The sequence below is a fragment of the Macaca mulatta genome, chromosome 6, assembly GCF_049350105.2.
Source record: "Macaca mulatta isolate MMU2019108-1 chromosome 6, T2T-MMU8v2.0, whole genome shotgun sequence".
Taxonomy (NCBI): Eukaryota; Metazoa; Chordata; class Mammalia; order Primates; family Cercopithecidae; genus Macaca; species Macaca mulatta.
In genome coordinates, this window is record NC_133411.1 from 89,876,369 (window position 1) to 89,897,395 (window position 21,027).

General features: G+C 36.0%; 1 protein-coding gene across 3 annotated transcripts in view; it reads left to right on the forward strand.

Annotated features, from left to right (window-relative positions):
- VCAN (versican) overlaps positions 1 to 20,455 on the forward strand; it is a 110,282-nt gene extending 89,827 nt beyond the window's left edge. For all 3 annotated transcript variants that reach the window (XM_001112269.4, XM_015140359.3, XM_015140358.3), the window contains 3 exons: positions 10,924 to 11,068; positions 18,512 to 18,694; positions 18,840 to 20,455. In XM_001112269.4, the coding sequence (XP_001112269.3) occupies positions 10,924 to 11,068; positions 18,512 to 18,694; positions 18,840 to 18,967 (456 nt within the window). In that variant the 3' untranslated portion in view covers positions 18,968 to 20,455. The remainder of the gene's footprint in view (positions 1 to 10,923; positions 11,069 to 18,511; positions 18,695 to 18,839) is intronic.
- Positions 20,456 to 21,027: the final 572 nt, after the last annotated feature.

Below are 21,027 nucleotides of genomic sequence, written 5' to 3' on the forward strand. Positions count from 1 at the left end.
ACACAAACGTTCCTATTCCCCTTCCTCTCCCAGATGTCTTGGACATTGTAAAGAGAATATGGAGTATTAACTAATTCCGGTGCTTTCTAAGCTTGTTTGTAGGTTTCTGCTCGTTTGAAAGGATTTCACATGATTTGGCAGAAAAACAATGCAAAACAGAATCTCCACAACAAAAATTTAAATTTTCCTTTTCCTACCTGAAAATCTTAGAAGACTTTCTATACAATGTTTGCGGATGGATGTGTGTCAGCTGTGGTGTGACATTAGCTCTAAGTCAAATACCATTTCTCTGTGAACAAGTCACACTGCATATCAACATTAATTTAATTATGTTAAACTTCACAGTCTTTATTGTATTAAGCCAAAAGCCAAGGAAAACATATGCTCATTTCTCATCCTTTAACACATTACTCGTGAGTGGAAGAATTCTCAGATTCCTTTCTGCAAAAGACTACTGAGTTCTTAATGAAAATTTCGACTTGTGTTGTAGTTTAATTTAATTTGGAATCAAGAACTGATTCTTCCGATTCTAAATATGAGATATTGTGAGTCATAGAGTAGTCCTAGAACACAACCCTACTCTCTGCCTTGTCTTTCAGTTCAGACAACAAGTGGTGGGTTGAACAGCTGGAAGAACCATATTTACTCACTACTGGAAAATCATTTTATAATTGACAAGATTATTATAAAGAATAAGAAAAGGAGATTTAGTGCAGTAGCATCTCACAGATGCTTTTCCAACAGTCTTCTATGCAACCTTAAAATCACGTGCAGATATTTAAATCTAATTGCTAATTAGTTTAAGGCAATGCATAACCATGGAAAAGGCCAAAAAAAAAAATGTTGAATGAGTTTTGGCAGTCTCTCCTTACATTTGGATCGTTAGCCCTTCATGACTGGAGACCTGTGCAAACAAGCTTGGGGTAAAGGAGCCTACTGGCACCATTCATTCTATGGATTAAATGCAAGTTGCTCTGTGGGCCTCTGCCTGAGGCCCCCTCTCTGACAGTGGTCTCACAGTGCAAGTAACTCACATCCTTCTGAAAATGCGTTGATAATTACTGCTTTGTAGGGCAGTGAGCTCACACTATTACACAAGATTAGTGCTGTTCTCAAGAGCTGGCCAGATTGTCTTTCCCGCACAGAGGTTTGCCAGCTAGGAAAATAATGGGCATATTGCCACTTTAACAACTATCAGGAGACCCCAAGTTAGTTTTTCTTCCCTTCAGCATATTCATGTTTGTAGGATCCAACTCCAGGCTGCCAGCATAGGGTAGTGACACCAAAACAAATGGCTCTTTCTCCTTTAAAACAAAGCTGCTCTTTTCTTTTCAGTTGTCGGTCAGCGAATTACCCTGTTCAACTAAAAGACAGCAGCAAAACCATAACCTCCCTTAAAATATAAATAAATAAGGACCCAGACTAGACTAACCTTAAGCAAGTACAAGGATCAGAAGAAGGTTTATCTTTACCTTGCAGGGAAGTCATTTGCCCCTAACAAACAAGACAAAGTTAAATGCCCACTCCCCCTCCAGACTGCAAACAAATGTCTATTGTGTACACCAGCCATCTAGGGATAAAAAAGTCATTTTAAAGTTACCAAATGTTTTGATTTCTGTAATAAGTAGTCTTCAGAGCCTCTTTTCAGATAACCATTTGACCTGTGTTCTGAAAGGCTGGTGCTAACCCCAAGTGGTTATTCTGTTTGTTATTTAATGAAAAGATGGTTTCTTATCGGCGTATGTTTAAAACAGGTACCTGTCCTCTTGGGAAAGTGTTTTCTATTTGGAATTTGCTTTCCTACTTCGGCGGTTATCTGCTTGCCCTTGGCATCCAGTGTGTTTGGATTGAATTTTGTAGCTCTGGGAGTACAGCAGTGGCCCAGGTGATGAAAAGAGTTTGCACACAAAGAAGTCAGTTCTTACTGCAGGTGTCACGTTTTCATAGCTAATCTAGACAAATTGTTACTGAAAAACAAACTAACTGTGATTCACACTGCAGACATTGCATTTGTGTGCTTGGGTGTTGATCTATGATCTGACCTGTCCTAAGGATTTTAGGTGGATATTACACATTTGGCTTTGGTTCTGATGCAATTTCACCATTGATGTAAATCACCTGATAATTTTAAAAGACAGAATGGAAAAGAATCAACTGCTGTAGGTGAACATTTTAGTCAGAAAGAAAATCCAGATTATAGACAGAATGGACTTCAACAGAATAGAATGCAGTCAGGTTGGTAAATACTGGTTCACTGAGGTCTGTCTGCTTGCAAAGTGTTCTCTTTGTGTTTTCACTCACCAAACTGAAAGAACATATCCCAGACAATCTTTCAATTTTTTTTTTTTTCTACATGGAGTACATAATCACAATTTGGGGGGACATATTCTAAGTTCTCTTTTGTTAAGTGGTGTAGCTGTTAATTCATAATATGAGAGTAGATACATATCACCACCTAGTGGTCGTATTGTATTTTGTGTTTCAAACCGCATTCGCAGAACTCCACCCAGATACACACAGGAATAATACTATCTGTAAATCAAGTTCCTGTAGCTTTGAGTAGTTTCTAAATTCTAGTATAAATTGCATGATACTGTGATCCTGAAAGTTAAATGTGAAATGAGAGGATTTTTCAAACGCAGCATGAAACTAACACATGTAGTGCTTAGTAAAATCCTAGCAACTAAGGCATATATTAGGACTTATCTGTCCGGTGTTTTCACTTTATACACAATAGTAGAACCCTCGAGAAAGTTTTCCTTGGCCAGTTTCCTTGGGAGGTGAACCGAGAGGGCTTTTGCGGGGTTTTTATAAATGAATTTTTTGTTTTTTTTACTGTGAACTAAATTAGCACTGTTTGGAGGAAAAGAGAGTACGTGAAGAGCAGTGACTGAACCGTTCAAGAGAAAAACTTCCAAATCATAATTTGAAGTTCAGTAAGTTCTCCTGACAATTAAACTAATATATTGTGAATGGCTTGACTAGACACATGTCAAGAATGGTTTTTCCCAAAGGGGGGGTGTGTTTGGCAAAATCCATAAAATCTGTACAACATCATCTTTAGTTGGTCATTCAAGGTAATCTAAACTATGGCGAATTTTAAAAAACAAAAGGTGACTGCATCTAAGCTGAAAAATTGTAGATAATATATGGATAGATAGAGAGTTGGAAAGTAGGCCCTTGGCAGTTACAGAGTCAAGATTTGCAGTTTCAGTTATACATGAGATCCTGAAGTTCTGCAGTATGAAAACATTTGTACTTTTTACTCAGGCACAAATTTGAACTGTACCCAATGACTGGCTAGTGTGTAAAAACTCTCGGTGAGCTCTCAAGTCTGTCTATTGGACAGCTCAGTTTTCCCACTGCAAGAAGTAGGTTGCTGTCTACTCTGCTGACCATTTTGGTTGTTCTCTACTGTATTTATGGCAGGAAATTATCTGCTACACAGATGTGTGTTAATAGAAGCATTACCAAGTCTTAGGTCTTAGGCACTTCTTTAATGCCAAGAAGTACTGTATGTGTGTGTGTGGGGTGTGTGTGTGTGTGTGTGTGTGTGTGTGTGTGAGTCTCAAATTTATGACTCACAAAAATAAGGACTTTAATTTTGTCTAGTGTCTATGAAAATTCTGTCTCTTTTTATTTATATTGTATGATTTAGGAGCCAGTAGAGAGGAAAAGAAATAGAAAGATTCTAAACAAAGACTCTGACTCTTCTGTAGAACCAGTGTTCATTGATTATTTTTTGTGGTTATTTGACCAAGTTAAGGAATTGTGAAATCTCAGTGAAAAGAACTTGAAATGGGTTGAGTATTATAAAGAAGCGCTAGTTATTGATTAGGTTGTGATAAGAACAATTGCTCTTAAAACTTCTTAGTCTTTTGCTCATAGATGAATTTGCTTCTCTGTGTGATGTGCAAGGGCCAGCTGGGACTTGACTGTGACAGCAGTGACTGATACTGGATGGTCTGGTTTCCTTTCTTCAACTGAAAGTAGTGCTAAAGATGAACCCAAGAAAACTCATTTTTTAACACAAAGAAGGAAAAAAAACTCCTGATTTATTTCTAAGTCTTATCTATTTCTGAAAAACTGCTTTTGTTTTGTTTTGTTTTGAGATGGTGTCTCACTCTTGTTGCCCAGGCTGGACTGCAATGGTGTGATCTTTGCTCACTGCAACCTCCGCCTCTCGGGTTCAAGTGATTCTCCTGCCTCAGCCTCTCCAGTAGCTGGAATTACAGGTGCCCGCCATGACACCTGGCTAATTTTTTGTATATTTAGTAGAGACGGGGTTTCACCATGTTGGCCAGGCTAGTCTCGAACTCCTGACTTCAGGTGATCCACCTGCCTCGGCCTCCCATAGCGCTGGGATTATAGTCGTGAGCCACTGCACCTGGCCCTGAAAAACTGATTTTTTTAACCTTTGCAAAAAGGCAGTTATCCATCACTGCATAAGGAAAAGGTCTATTAGTGTACATTACATTTGCATCATCAGTTTGTTTTGTTCATGCTTGTGATGCTAGTTATCTGCTGAGATTTTAGGTCATCGATCATGGCTACCTGGTACGTATTTTAAAAGATAAAAGATATCTCTGAATGACAATTGGGACTTCCTAGACACTGTGTAATTAGAAATTCTCCTTGAACAGATGTAAACCCCATCTGAATTTGGTAGATTGTTGGTAACTTTCAAAAGCAGAGACCTCTCTCCACCCACTATCATCTTTTTTTCCTTGGTATATTGATTGAATTAAGTTGGAGACTTGCAAAGAACTGGGAAGGAGAGAAATAACTCTCCAATCATTCTGAGTGAGAAAAATAGTCAAATCACTCTGAGACATGTAGAATTGAGGTCACTCTGACGGTTAAGGTTGCTGGCGTGCACAGAAGTCATGTGCACCGCAGAAGACCTGCAGGATGAGTCTTCTCTTTTGTGTTATTGTGAGACAGAAATAATTTTTTGACAAATACAGATTATTTGGAACAAAATAATCGAAACATTTAGAATTCAATAGACTTCGATGAATAGCTTCAGTCTGCTCTGAGTTTTCACCCTCTGTTAGGATTGGTTCACAATGAGTTCTCTAGTTTGTGGAGAGAATCACACTTATTAGCTGTTAGATTTTGTCCAGGGTTTTTTGAATCATTTTATTATTTTGGCAGCTGATTTGCTTGAGTTCAATTGGGGGAAAAAGAAAGAAAAACAATAGCTGAAAAGTGACTGATTCCTGCTTAATTGAAATAGTTGCCCTTTTTGGCATGTTATTACAGACCTGGAGAACTAGTTAATTAATTGGACTCTAAAAATAAAGCAATTTTATCATATATTATCCAGCATTAAGCAGTTATATACTAGATATAAAATAATTATCTCTTAATAAAATGCAAGAAAAATGTGCATCTGAGATGGCTTTCCTCTACATCAACTATTTGCTTTTTTTGTTGTTTGTTTTGAGACGGAGTCTTGCCTGATCCTCCAGGCTGGAGTGCAATGGTACGATCTTGGCTCACTGCAACCCCCGCCGTCCAGGTTCAAGTGATTCTCCTGCCTCAGCCTCCTGAGTAGCTGGGATTACAGGTGCCCGCCACCATGCCCAGCTAATTTTTTGTATTTTTAGTAGAGATGGGGTTTCACTATGTTGGCCAGGCTAGTCTCAAACTCCTGACCTCGTGATCCACCCGCTTCGGCCTGCCAAAATGCTGGGATTACAGGCATGAGAAGTGCTGGGATTACAGGCATGAGACACTGCACCCAGCAACTCTTTGATTTTTATGTCACGATTTCCTCTGCCATCAGAAGAGAGTGAAAATGCAAAGTAATTTTAGGGTTCTCTTACAGGTAGAGTAGTGATCTAATTCTTGTCCCTGGGAGGCAACAAGAGTTTGAGGTATGTAGCTGAACTTGAGTCCCTGAGGCACAGACAAACATGCAAGGGAATGACCAGCATTTATTTTTACCTAAGGGGTTAAAATGAATCTCCCTAACCCATGCTGGCTTCTGGGAATAATTCTTAGTTTACACATTCAGCCCTAGAAGAGGGTTGATCCAGGATAGATCACTCAGGATGTTTGCTCATAATTCCAAGTGAAGAACAAAGAAATCCAGATGGGAGGTACTGAGTTTTTCCCTGCTAATTCCAAGAATCTGTATTCCTGTATGTTTGAGATACCATATTGTGCGAGAAGATCTGTTACATTCTTATAACCCATAATTGATTCCCTGAGAAGGGATTCCTTCTTAACATTTAACTTTAGTGAAAAGAAAAGTACATTATTGAAGCTAAAGTTGAATATTTTTTTTAATACTCTCTCCCTGTAAGTAATGTTAAATAAGGCTGTAAAGAATTCAGAAGGACACAAAGAAAGTTGTTAAGAAAACTGGAGTTTTCTTTGCTAAGTCAGTTTGGCAATAACATGAAGCAAAATCAAAGCATCCTAGCCAAGATAAATCTGCACAATGGAATGATCAGATATGAGGTAACAGTGTGACATGCCTGTGGGTATCAGACATTCTTGTAAAAACCACAGATCTAAAATTTAGTCCTGCACCATTAAAACACAGCTCTGCCAAGCAACAACAGGAACACTCATTTTAAGTCATTGCTGCAAGCCAAATGTAATTCTCACCCAAAACAATTAAATCTTTTACCAGAGGCCTGAATCTGGGCAATTTGAGCCCTGAGAATCACTTTAGTGGCATGGAATCCGAATCTCATTTCAGTGTGAAAATGAGATGGTTATTGTTCAGATCAGGAGGAAGTGTCAGCTGCAAAATACAGGGCAGTCAGGTGACTTTAGTAACTTGAAGTGATATTTGTTAAGACTAGATTTAAAAATGATTAGCTAAGAAATTTGTATTTTTTGTGAGAAATGCACATATCATTTTATAAAGTTCATTTTTAGCAATTAGAAAAATAATGCTCACTCTAGAGAACTTGGAAAATATAAAGAGTAAGAATATATAGAATAAAATATTATCTCAGTCTCATATCACTCAGACATAAACTCTGGAAGATTTTGCCACATTTGCTTTTGGTCTTTTATATGCACACACACATGCAAACACAAACATGCACACATACATCCACCCATACACACAGCTGTATCTGAGAGCATGAGTAAACTTTGGATCATTATAATATAATAATTTAACACTTCTTTTACTATCCCCCATTTCTTCATTTATTCTTCAAAGAAAATGTTAAATGGTGATACAATATTCTATTTGTCTGGCTATATCAATTTATCGAACATATGTTTACTCTATAAATTGTTTTCCCTTTACTGCTAATAAACATAGTATTTCATATAAAATGTCATTCACATCTCTGATTATTTTTTAGTACAGAATTTTAGAAGTGGAATTTTGGAGTCCAAAAGCGAGAACTTTTTGAGGCTCCTGATATGCATTGCCAACTGTTTTCCAGAAAGGTTATTTACTTCCACTGGCTATGTCTTTAATTGCCTGTCTCACCTATTTGCTAGCAGCAAGTAGGATGTTTGATTAGGGATTGGTGTGGATTGGGAAGAATGAAACACCCTCTGTGGTTCATTATTTCTAAGTATCAAAACTATTTATTAAACAACTGGCCGGGCACAGTGGCTCAAGCCTGTAATCCCAGCACTTTGGGAGGCCGAGACGGGCGGATCACGAGGTCAGGAGATCGAGACCATCCTGGCTAACACGGTGAAACCCCATCTTTACTAAAAAACACAAAAAAACCAGCCGGGCGAGGTGGCGGGCGCCTGTAGTCCCAGTTACTCGGGAGGCTGAGGCAGGAGAATGGCGTAAACCCAGGAGCCAGAGCTTGCAGTGAGCTGAGATCCGGCCACTGCACTCCAGCCTGGGCAACAGAGCGAGACTCCGTCTCAAATAAATAAATAAATAAATAAATAAATAAATAAATAAACATAAGTATGTGCCAAACATAGTTTCTGGCACTGAGGAGACAGTAATGAGCCAAATAAACCAAAGCCCTGTCCTCAATGAGTTTACATTCTACTAGGAGAAAAAAATGCAATCAGTGAGTAAATTATATAGGATGTTAGAATATGATAAATGTTATGAAGAAAAAGAAAGTAAGAAAGGGAGATGGGACAGTGTAGGTTGGGACAAAGAATGAGGGAATAATGGACAGTGTACACATAGTATTAGGACGTTGGAAAATTTTCCACCTTTGAGGACATTACTGGTTTCCTGTAAGAGACTAGTTGGAAAGTAAGCTAGAAAATATTGAGCTCCTAAATCCAAATTTAATATTCGGCGAACTCTGGAATCGTTGACCATAGAGAGTACTAAATATAGATTTTGTTAGTTTTAGTGGATTCCTATTCTTTGGTTTTAAATTTTTATCCTACTTTAACTCATTCATTACAAACAACTTAGTTCTGTATCAGCAACAGGCAGAACATGACATATCTCTGCTTTGTTGATTATCTACTAAAGGAGAGTATCAAAAATGTAAAAAGGAGGCTTGGTGAGTGGAGGCTGAGGGATGATGAGGGAAATGAGCAACGAAAAGGAAAATACGGAAAGAATTAGAAAGCCAGTTCAGAGCCAAGGTGAGTTCCTGGTTGCAGGGAGACCTACCAGTCAAGGAGTACTTCAGTGAGTATGGTCCCCTGAGCATCTTTTCCGGGCCATTTGGAGAGTAACACAGTGGGACCATTTAGGCTATAAGTTGGATTTAAATTTGCCTCACTTCTGGATTAGGTTTTCCCCTGAGAAATAAAACCACCCTTCATGCTGTATTTTGGCAAAAAAAAAAAAAAAAAAAAAAAAAACTTCCTTAAGGGTCTCTTGGTTTTTTGCAAGTTTATCACTCTTCAAAGACTCTTTTTTTACATAGCAGTGATCTCTTGTCTCATGTCTTAATTCTGGCAGGATTGAGGAGGACACAATCTAAAAAGACAAAAAGCTAGAAGACTGAAAGAAAAGCAGGTTTTCAAACTTTAGGTCTTTTCACAAATTATTTTATCCAAGATCTAAGTGTTTTTTTTTTTTTTTTTTTTTACCATATTTAAAAGTTTTGAAAACCACTTGTTCTGAGAAGAAAGATTACAGACATCCTCTAGTATATTAATTATACTGTTTTGGTTTTTAAACTAGAGTTTATTGGTATACAAATCTCAGTTTCATAGGTAGGAGGAAAAGATTTAAAACACAAAAGAAACATTTGGTATTGAAAACACTGCAGATAGCTAAGTATAGTACTTTGGGTAAATACAGTAAAATGGATCAGACATATTATATATTTTAAAAGACATAAAAATAGTGATGGTGCTGTTGGGAATAAGTAGGTAGTAAGAGTAGTTGGACCCTCCTTTTTTTTCATTTTTGCATTCACTGATGCTCTGAATTGAGAATAGTTGCCTTAAATCTTATATACACTTTAATCTCTGACTTTCTCTTTGCCAAACAAAGTCACTTAACTTATTGTCTCAAACCATAAACTTACTTTAAACTTAATTCAAGGAAAGACTAACAGATCTGTAGGCCCAGAAAAGACAGTCATATTAGCCATTGTCACATAAATTTAAATCTGTATTTCTAGCATGTTTTGGAAGTTTGTCACCACTAATGTTGTCATGCTAGACATGATAAAGCATGAGAGTAGGCAAAGCATGGTGAGAAAGTGATGCTCAAATTGACCCAGAAAGGCGCTGAACAAACAAACTTGTCTCATACCACATTCTAGTTAAGAGGACCCAGGACTGGGAAACTGGTCTCTTATTTATAGGGCAATATTATTTTCGTCTTATCAAAGTTTGTTATTTTTGAATAGGCACAGCGACTATGTTTTTTACACAATTATTATTGCCAGGGAGGCAATCTTTTAAGTAACAAAGAAATGAACCTAAACCAGAGAGTCCTGGGTGCGTAACATCTCTAAGGTCCAAATAATTCCCTATTATGCTTGATTGTGGTAACAGATAATGCATATTAAGTACCTAGAAAAGGGCTTCATCTATTGTAGATGCTAAATGAATGACACATATGATGGAAGGCAAAAGATATTTCCAATTGTATATTATTGCTCAGAGTAGGATATATATATATATATACACACACACACACACACACACACGTATATATAAAGGTAACCAGCAGAGAAATGTCAAACCCATAAAATCCTTTTCAATGATCTCAACATACATTTCACAAAAAAAAAATCTATAGTAAGATCTACTTTTGAAGGCGTATCTTTTTATATCAATATGCATAAATGTCATAAATGTTTCCACTAAAAACATTTCATATTAAATCATAAAGGACAACTCAACTGTATGGTACAGATAAGAATCACATCTAAAACAAACTAGCTCTGAAAAGTTGTATATAAAATGATTAGCATAGGTATGTCAGATAAATACAAAAAATAAATATTGCAACTATCTCAACTTTTTAAACCAAATAGATGAATTTGGGTGAAAAGCAATTACAATAAATGAGACAAAGGTACTTTATAGTAGTAAAGATAAGAAAAGACAGGCTGAAAATTCAATTGAACTATCATCACAATTATATAAATTTATATGTGCACATAAGAGGTAGAAGAAAACAAGATTAAAATGATGAGATTTTTTTTCTCTAGTTCTACTTCCATTAATTTTATTGAATTAATAATATGATGAAATTTCCTAAATTGAGGGTTGGTTATATATTTAGAAATCTAGAATAACTAGACCAAAATTTCTCAATGATATCTCATTGCCAAATTGTAGACATTTGTTGAATTAAAGACTTTGAGACACATATATTTTCTACTCACAGTTTAAGTCTTTTTCTTTACCACCAAAATAATTTCAGCTATATGAAACAACAGAAATTGTTGAGTCTATTCCAATTAGATTGTGATATAATACCGTCGTTGCTCTTATGTTACTATTTCACTAGCAAGTAGTTACCTTCTCCCTCCATTTTGACAGCAATACGAGAATTGGAGGCCCAACCAGCCAGACAGCTTCTTTTCTGCTGGAGAAGACTGTGTTGTAATTATTTGGCATGAGAATGGCCAGTGGAATGATGTTCCCTGCAATTACCATCTCACCTATACGTGCAAGAAAGGAACAGGTAATGATTACTCCGTTAATAATGTGTACTTAATCTTCATTTCAGTTATAAAGATAATTCAGGAATTTGTGATTCAAATTCATTGTTTGAGACCTAAACTGGGTATGTCCATGGATGTCATCTCTCGTTGCTCTGGAATAGTTCACTCTTCCAAAACGATTGAAAAGTTTGTTTTCAGCAATGTTCTCACCTTAGATTTCAGGTCCTTAAAGATAACAACGTGGCATTAATGTAGGAATGCTGCCTGGTAATATCTTTAAGAAGAACAACTGCCAGCCCAAAGGACAATAGACCTTTTTATTTTTATTTATTTATTGTTATTATTATTATTATTTTTTGAGATGGAGTCTCTCTCTGTCATCAGGCTGGAGATCTTGGCTGGGTGGTGGGATCTTGGCTCACTGCAACCTCTGCCTCCCGGTTCAAGCAATTCTCCTGCCTCCGCCTCCCAAGTAGCTGGGACTATAGGCGCGCACCACCACACCCAGCTAATTTTTGTATTTTTAGTAGAGATAGGGTTTCACCGTGTTAGCCAGGATGGTCTCGATCTCTTGACCTTGTAATCTGCCAGCCTCGGCCTCCCAAAGTGCTGGGATTACAGGTGTGAGCCACCGCTCCTGACAGAATTCTTTTTTTTTATTTTGATGAGTAGAACATTACAAAATAAAATACTTGTCTATATTTTTAAAATCTAGATGTCTAGCTTTTTTAAGAAATAAGAAGACCTGGTACCATGTGACCCATATTCAAGTTTGTCAGTGGTTTCAAGTACTAGAGCTGAGAACCACTGCCCTCCCTTGGTTGGGGCTGCAATCTCCATTTATTGCAGTCCTCATTGAGTCCTTCCTTTGTTTTATGTGAGTCTGTGCCCCAATCCTGAAAGACACAATCCCAAATGCCATAATCCTAAATGCTGAAATCCCAAAGGATTAAAAGCCTGAAAATAGAGTTCTGGAAAAAAACAAAGTTTAAAGACATTTATTTTAAAGAGAAAAAAATTTTAAGACATTTATTTACATTTTAAAATGATGATTTATTAGAGAAACATATAAAAACATGACAGCGTGCTTCATAAGCCACTTTAGACAATAAAATAAATAGACAATAAAAACATACATATATTTTCAAGCATAAGCACTCAGGTATACTAATGGCAGTTGGGGAAAACCCAAAATGTATGAACGCACATCACTCTGGTTGTAATTATGTGCACCAGCTTTATAACGGTGGTCATGTGAAATACTATGATGAACAACAAATCTTTTCACAAGATTGATAAAAAACTGAGATGGGTTACCACCGCATGTTCAGTCGCTCAAAGAGCCAAGATCTTGAGAAATCTTATCTTTCATAAATGGAGATGTACAAAAGAACATCTCTTCATTTATTGAGGAAGTGTCAACCTTTTTATGTTGAGAACCAAGGAAGGAAGCTGAAGCCAGTAGTGTAACTCTCAGTCTGAGACCGAAAGCCTCAAGACCTGGGGGGCCTCTGGTGTGTAAGTCCTGGAATCCAAAGGCCAGTGAGCCTGGAATTCTGATGTCCGTGGTGGCAGAAGTCTGTCCCAGCTCTCAGAGAAAGACCAGCTCACCTTCTGTATCTGTTCTCTCTGGGCCCTTGGTTGATTGGATGATGCCCATCAACAATGAGGGCACCTCATCCACTCACACTGACACATTAATCTTCTCTGGAAATACCCTGAGACATGCCCCAAATAATGCTTTCTTAGGTTTCTAGATATTCCTTAATCCAGTCATGTTGACACCTAAAATTAAGTCCACAAGTCTACCCCTTGCAGCTTGGCACCCACATGCATCTTGTTAAACCATTATTTAAATTTCCAAATAAAGACAATGACAAGGTAATATAATGATTCCTCCTGACATGATATAACTATCCTGCATACAACCAAAAATGCACTAATCCCTTCCCTAGAATTTGGCTTTCAGGATTTCAACATATTTCAGAATTATGATTTTGGGGACTTTAGATGTTGGGGATTTTAACCTCTACGGATTTTGGTCTTTAGGAATTTCAAAATTTGGGATTATGACTTTTGAGATTGTATCTTTTGGGATTATAATTGGCACTGTTTTTTGCCAATTATAGGCATTTGAGTTTTTTAATCATTCCCTTAGAAAGCATTTGAGTTTTTTAATCATTCCCTTAGAAGTTTATTTTATGCTTGTAAACTATGGAACACAAATGCCATCCTTATATCTGTAGTTGAATATTTATAAGATAAAACAAGAACATGTGTAATGTAAATTTTATGAGAATTGTTTAGTTAACATTAAACAGAAAGTATTTTAAAAGCTAATTTTTTAAAAGGTGTGTTTATCATTGGCCAATTTCTAAAGCACGCTGTACAGACTTTTTCCCTAAACAAATAGAAATTCTGTAAAATATTTTAACCTATTTGCAATTAATAATGGTGTTATCACATGAATATTTAGCCCCTAGACCCAGACTTTTACCCACTTCAAATAAGAGTACAAAGTACAAATACAAAATATAAACCTATTTGATTCATTTGTCTTTGGATACAAAAATAATAAAACTAAAAATCACACTCTATAAACATTTTAGTAAGGATTTAAACCCCAATAATGAGAAATTCTATTAGAAGAAAGAGAACACTAACATACACAAAGCCTGAGTCTCATGAAAGTCGGCTGTTAGCAATGAGTACGTTACTCTGCTATTTTCTCACCCAAGGTAGAACGTATTCTCAATACCTTTTCTACATGAGAAGCTTTCCTGACCACATCCCTTGCTTCAGCACCTCTGCGATGGGATTCGTAAAAATAGCAAATCAAGGATTTTCTGTTTTTCTTTTTCCAGCATAGAAAACTTTCCTAAATTGTTCGTCTCTGTCCAAATGTCATGTTTGCCATTTGTCTCCAAATGGTCCCCGGAGTCATACTTTTCATTTTATGATTTATACATTCTTACATTTCCTATTTTATTTTTTCCTATAGCAGGGTTTCTCAACAGCAGAGCTATTGACATTTTTGGTCAGATAATTCTTTATTTTAAGAGGCTATCCTGTGCATTAAAGCATGTTTAGCATAATCCCTGCCCTTTGCATACTACATGTCAGTAGCACTTTTACATCCCCTCTGCCTTGTAAAAGGCAAACATGTTTCTAGACATTGCCATATGTCTCCAGAAGAGGTAAACTGCTCCACGTTGAGAACCACTACCCCATACCAAAAAAGATTCACCAAAACACCATGATTGTTTACATTTCCCAATGGAGAACAAATTTTATAAAATACTGATTCTACCTCATTAAAGAAGAAGAAGAAAAAAAACCCCTATTTTTGTATTTTATCTCCCCTACTCACTGATTTTTATATTTGTGCAGTCAATTCTTTGCTAATCAGTACTTTGGGGAAGTTTGGAAATGTTTATAGGCTTTTTAAAAAGATACCCTTTTCTGTTTTTAGATATTTTAAACCTACAGACCTACGTAGTTCTCCTTTTAATTAACTATTAAATACTTGCAAAGAATTATAATATATATACAAAAGGCATATTTTTAAAAAGAACACCTCAATGCATACTATCCATACATCTATGGAATATCCTGTGGGTTCCTCTCAATCCCATCCATTTACTTCTCAACTCCCACCGAGATAATGACTTAATTCCCTTGCTTTTCCCTTTTCTATTATGATATACACTTGTTTCACTAAACAATAAATTATTTAGTTTTTTACATTTTTGAACTTTAAATAAGTGGAATCATACTATATATAGTCTGTGCTTTGCTCTTTTTTTGTTCAGCATTATGTTTGTGAGATTTATTCATGTTGATGCATGTAGTGGCATGTTCTTTGTTTTCGTTTCTGTATTGTATTGCTTGTATGACTATACAACATTTTACTTATCAATTCTCCTGTCAGTGGACACTTGAGTTATATTCAGTGTTTTTGCTTTTATAAATAATGTTTCTATGAACATTCTTGAACTTCTTCTTGGTCAACTTTTGTGAGTTTCTGTAAGATATATTTCCAGGAGTGAAGTTGCTGAGTCATAGGATATATGTACCATAAAATCTACTTTAAAAAGCCAAATTTTTTTCCAAAGTGGTGGTACCAATTTTCACTCCCACCAACAATCTGTGATAGATCCTGTTGCTCTACATCTTCTCCAGCATTTGGCACTATTGGACTTTGAAATTTTTGCCAATCTGGTGGGTATAAAATGTAATCTCTTGTGACTTAATTCACATTTTTTGATACGTCTCTCTGAATATCTTTTCATATATTTATCAATCACCTGAAGCTCTACTTTTGTAAAGTTTCTGTTCATATCTTTTGGTTATTTTTGAAAATTGTTTACTTATAATCTTATACATACTAATTTGTAGGAGTTCTTTTTATATTCTGGTTACTAATCCCTTGACAATTTTATATGTTGCAAATATGTTCTCCCAGTTTGTCACTTGAGTTCACCCTTACCTAAAATTTTCTGATGAACAGAATTCTTAACTTTATTGATGTTTTTTTCCTTTATGATCTAATCTTTTTTGTATTTTAAGAAATCTTTACCTACTGATAACCTACAGGTCACATTGGCAGGCTTCCAAATTAATCCACCTGGGGGAGGTCTTATGATTCATGGCTTACATCCTGTCCCTGAGTAAACAGTTTTATCGTGAGTTCCTCAAATCTTATCATGAATTCCTTAAACTGTTGACATACTGATTAATATGTAGCCTACTGACACTGGAAAAACACTGATTTGTTTGTGAATCATGAGGTTTTACTGATTGTTTTGCACATAGAGCATTTTAGCTTGTATTTTGTAGTCTGTAGCCAATGATTATAACCTCTGTCTTGTACCCTCCAATGAAAATCACAACTCGGGTCTGAGGAGTTGGCCTCCCTTCTGAACTTCCCCATAAAAGCCTTCCAACCTGTAGCAGATTCTGGAATATGTCCAACTTTGTGGTGTGTCTTCCCAGGTAGATCCTCGCATTTCGCTTCCAATAAACCTTTATCAAATTATTTCTGCCTCAACAGCCTTAATTTTGGTTGACACTATCCTGAAGTCATAAAGATATTCTATAGTTTCTAAATGTTTTATAGTTTTGCCTTTTGTGTTTATATATTTCAACCATCTAGAATTTATTTTTAATGTATTCTCTGAAGTACAGAACCAAGTTTATTTTTTTCCGTATGAATACACAAGTGTTCAAATGAAAAGACTACACTCTCCCTCTGCTCTGCCATGTTGCCTCTTTCAAATATCAAGCATATGTGTATAAATCTGTTTCTGGTCTATTTTCCTGTCCTTGCCAATACCACACTCACTGAATTATTTTAGCTTTTTAATAAGTCTTCATATTTAGTTTTAGAAGAAATCTATACAATTATTTCCTCAAAAGTATAAAAATGACTTCAAATTTGTTAGCACCAAATCAAGTATAATGAATAATTGAATTGATCATTTTTAACCTTCTCTATCACTTTGGTCTTATTCCATCTGATACTTGCTATTATCTGGACCCTAGTATAGGCTTTTCATATTGCAATAAAAGAAGTGTGCACCATGGAATACGATGCAGCCATAAAAAAGAATGAGATCATGTCCCTTTCAGGAACATGGATGGAGCCGGAGGTCATCATCCTTAGCAAGCTAACACAAGAACAGAAAACCAAATGCTGCATGTTTTCACTTACATGTGAGAGCTAAACAATGAGAACATGGGGACACAAAGAAGGGAAGGACAGACACTGGGGCCTACTTGAGGGTGGAGGGTGTGAGAAGGGAGAAGATTAGAAAAATAACTATTGGGTATTAGGCTTAGTACCCGGGTGACAAAATAATCTGTAAAACAAACCCCTGTGACATGAGTTTAGCAATATAACAAGCCTGTGCATTTACCCCTGAACTTAAAAGTTAAAAAAGAAAATTGTGCAGGTATCCAGATTGAGGTCAAGCGGAGGTAAATTAGAAGGTCAAACATTTAAACTAAACCAAAATTTGTCATTGCAAAAGAATATGGTTGTAAACAGTCTTCTGAATATGCAAATATATTTAATAACTGTAAACTTTTAATATTAGAATGTTGGCATTCAAACGTTTGGTACCAAGGTTTCTGATAATCATTTTCCCACTGAATATTTACAATATTTCATGAGAGAATGTGGCATGTTTTTGTGGGCCTGTGGTGTCAGAATTCTTAAACAATAGAAATTTCCACTTAGGGAAAATTATATTTAAGTTACATTCATATTAAAGAGATATAGGAAAATACAATAATTTAATCAAAGTTGATTTTTTTAAAGTATATCATTTAAAATAAGTGTGCTAATGTTGAATAAAACTATGTTAACACAAATTCAATTAAATCAATTTTCCAAGTTTTTGAATTTTAAAATGAAGATATTTCTTTTACTTCTACTTCTTTTTTTGTTACTTATATTATTGCTGTTTATTGATATTTATAATTTTTCATTGTAAATTTAAAATGATGGTTAAGAATTCCAAGCTTTACCCTCATTTACCTGTCTCAAGGGTTTAAATTTATATTCATTAAGGTATTTATGACATTCAGGCATGAATATTACGGTCTCTTTTTCTTGTACCAATACAGAAGACAAAAAAGAGCAAATAAATGTAAATGGAACCAAAAGATATTTGTATTTAGGAGTCTTTGTCCATATTTAAAAACTATAATGTTATTGTAGATTGTAAGGTTTTTGTTTGTTTGTTTTGTTTTGTTTTGTTTTTTGAGATGGAGTCTCGCTCTGTCTCCAGGCTGGAGTGCAGTGGCACAATCTTGGCTCAACGCAACCTCTGGCTCCTGGGTTCAAGTGATTCTCCTGCCTCAGCCTCCCATGTAGTTGGGACTACAGGTGCCCACCACCACTCCCGGCTAATTTTTTGTATTTTTAGTAGAGATGGGGTTTCACCATGTTGGCCAGGATGGTCTTAATCTCTTGACCTTGTGATCCACCCCCCTTGGCCTCCCAAAGTGCTGGGATTACAGGTGTGAGCCACCATGACTGGCCTGTAGATTGTAAGTTTCTATAAGGAGGTAATAGTAATAGTTAAATTCATTATTGTCCCAATGAAGGTAATTAACAAATAAAAACTTACGGATGGTGATGAAGACAATATGCTTTTTAATTTGGAATTTTCGTCAGAAAAGTGGCCCTTCCAGAGGGGTAGACGAATGTATGACCATTTAGCCCTATGGTTGTTTAATAAAACAAATTTCAAGATGGCATAATCTGAGATTTAAAGTAGGCCCAGAGCCTCAACATTAAATTTTTTTCTTGAAAAATTTCATATTCTTAATTCTGAAAGATTGCTTTTGATGAAGTTGCTTACTTTGGTACCATAAAGAAAGAGAGAAAAATAAGAGACTCATATTAGCTGAAATACTTAGATTATTTGGAAGTAACCCAATTTGCTTTCCTTTAGTTGCTTGCGGCCAGCCCCCTGTTGTAGAAAATGCCAAGACCTTTGGAAAGATGAAACCTCGTTATGAAATCAACTCCCTGATTAGATACCACTGCAAAGATGGTTTCATTCAACGTCACCTTCCAACCATCCGGTGCCTAGGAAATGGAAGATGGGCTATACCTAAAATTACCTGCATGAACCGTAAGTGGTCCTTTAGAAAGAATGGACTACCGTGCTATAACAACTACTAGACACCTTCATTTTACGGCTGTGGTATCGGCAGTTTAGGGTATGGAGCAAGTAATATTGTTGTGTTTTCTTTTTTTCTTTCTTTCCTTCCATGTAGCATCTGCATACCAAAGGACTTATTCTATGAAATACTTTAAAAATTCCTCATCAGCAAAGGACAATTCAATAAATACATCCAAACATGATCATCGTTGGAGCCGGAGGTGGCAGGAGACGAGGCGCTGATCCCTAAAATGGCGAACATGTGTTTTCATCATTTCAGCCAAAGTCCTAACTTCCTGTGCCTTTCCTATCACCTCGAGAAGTAATTACCAGTTGGTTTGGATTTTTGGACCACCGTTCAGTCATTTTGGGTTGCCGTGCTCCCAAAACATTTTAAATGAAAGTATTGGCATTCAAAAAGACAGCAGACAAAATGAAAGAAAATGAGAGCAGAAAGTAAGCATTTCCAGCCTATCTAATTTCTTTAGTTTTCTATTTGCCTCCAGTGCAGTCCATTTCTTAATGTAAACCAGCCTACTGTACTATTTAAAATGTTCAATTTCAGCACCGATGGCCATGTAAATAAGATGATTTAATGTTGATTTTAATCCTGTATATAAAATAAAAAGTCACAATGAGTTTGGGCATATTTAATGATGATTATGGAGCCTTAGCGGTCTTTAATCATTGGTTCGGCTGCTTTTATGTAGTTTAGGCTGGAAATGGTTTCACTTGCTCTTTGACTGTCAGCAAGACTGAAGATGGCTTTTCCTGGACAGCTAGAAAACACAAAATCTTGTAGGTCATTGCACCCATCTCAGCCATAGGTGCAGTTTGCTTCTACATGATGCTAAAGGCTGCAAATGGGATCCTGATGGAACTAGGGACTCCAATGTGGAACTCTTCTTTGCTGCATTCCTTTTTCTTCACTTACAAGAAAGGCCTGAATGGAGGACTTTTCTGTAACCAGGAGCATTTTTTAGGGGTCAAAGTGCTAATAATTAACTCAACCAGGTCTACTTTTTAATGGCTTTCATAAAACTAACTCGTAAGGTTACCGATCAACGCATTTCATATGGATATAGACCTAGGGCTCTGGAGGGTGGGGGATTGTTAAAACAACACACATGCAAAAAAAAAAAAAAAAAAAAGAAATTTTGTATATATAACCATTTTAATCTTTTATAAAGTTTTGAATGTTCATGTATGAATGCTGCAGCTGTGAAGCATACATAAATAAATGAAGTAAGCCATACTGATTTAATTTATTGGATGTTATTTTCCCTAAGACCTGAAAATGAACATAGTATGCTAGTTATTTTTCAGTGTTAGCCTTTTACTTTCCTCACACAATTTGGAATCATATAATATAGGTACTTTGTCCCTGATTAAATAATGTGATGGATAGAATGCATCAAGTGTTTATTACGAAAAGAGTGGAAAAGTATATAGCTTTTAGCAAATGGTGTTTGCCCATTCTAAGAAAGGAGCGAATACATAGAAATAGTGTGGGCATTTCTTCCTGTTAGGTGGAGTGTATGTGTTGACATTTCTCCCCATCTCTTCCCACTCTGTTTTCTCCCCATTATTTGAATAAAGTGACTGCTGAAGATGACTTTGAATCCTTATCCACTTAATTTAATGTTTAAAGAAAAACCTGTAATGGAAATTAAGACTCTTTCCCTAATTTCAGTTTAGAGCAACTTGAAGAAGAGTAGACAAAAAATAAAATGCACATAGAAAAAGAGAAAAAGGGCACCCAGAGATTGGCCCAATATTGATTCTTTTTTATAAAACCTCTTTGGCTTAGAAGGAATGACTCTAGCTACAATAATACACAGTATGTTTAAGCAGGTTCCCTTGGTTGTTGCATTAAATGTAATCCACCTTTAGGTATTTTAGAGCACAGAACAACACTGTGTTGATCTATTAGGTTTCTATTTTTCTTTTCTCATTACAATGCACATAATACTTTCCTGTATTTATATCATAACGTGTATAGTGTAAAATGTGAATGACTTTTTTTTGTGAATGAAAATCTAAAATCTTTGTAACTTTTTATATCTGCTTTTGTTTCACCAAAGAAACCTAAAATCCTTCTTTTACTACACTGTGACTGGTCTGGTTATTTACAACTTTAAATCCTAATGTGCACCAACATTTTTACATTCTGGTTCCATCATGGAGAGCAAGCTTCTAGCCTGGATGAAATGATTCTGTGGCAAGCAAAGAAATGATTATATATATACCCGCAAAAGTTGCGATAATAATTCTGATAATGTTTTTATCTGAATACTATGTAT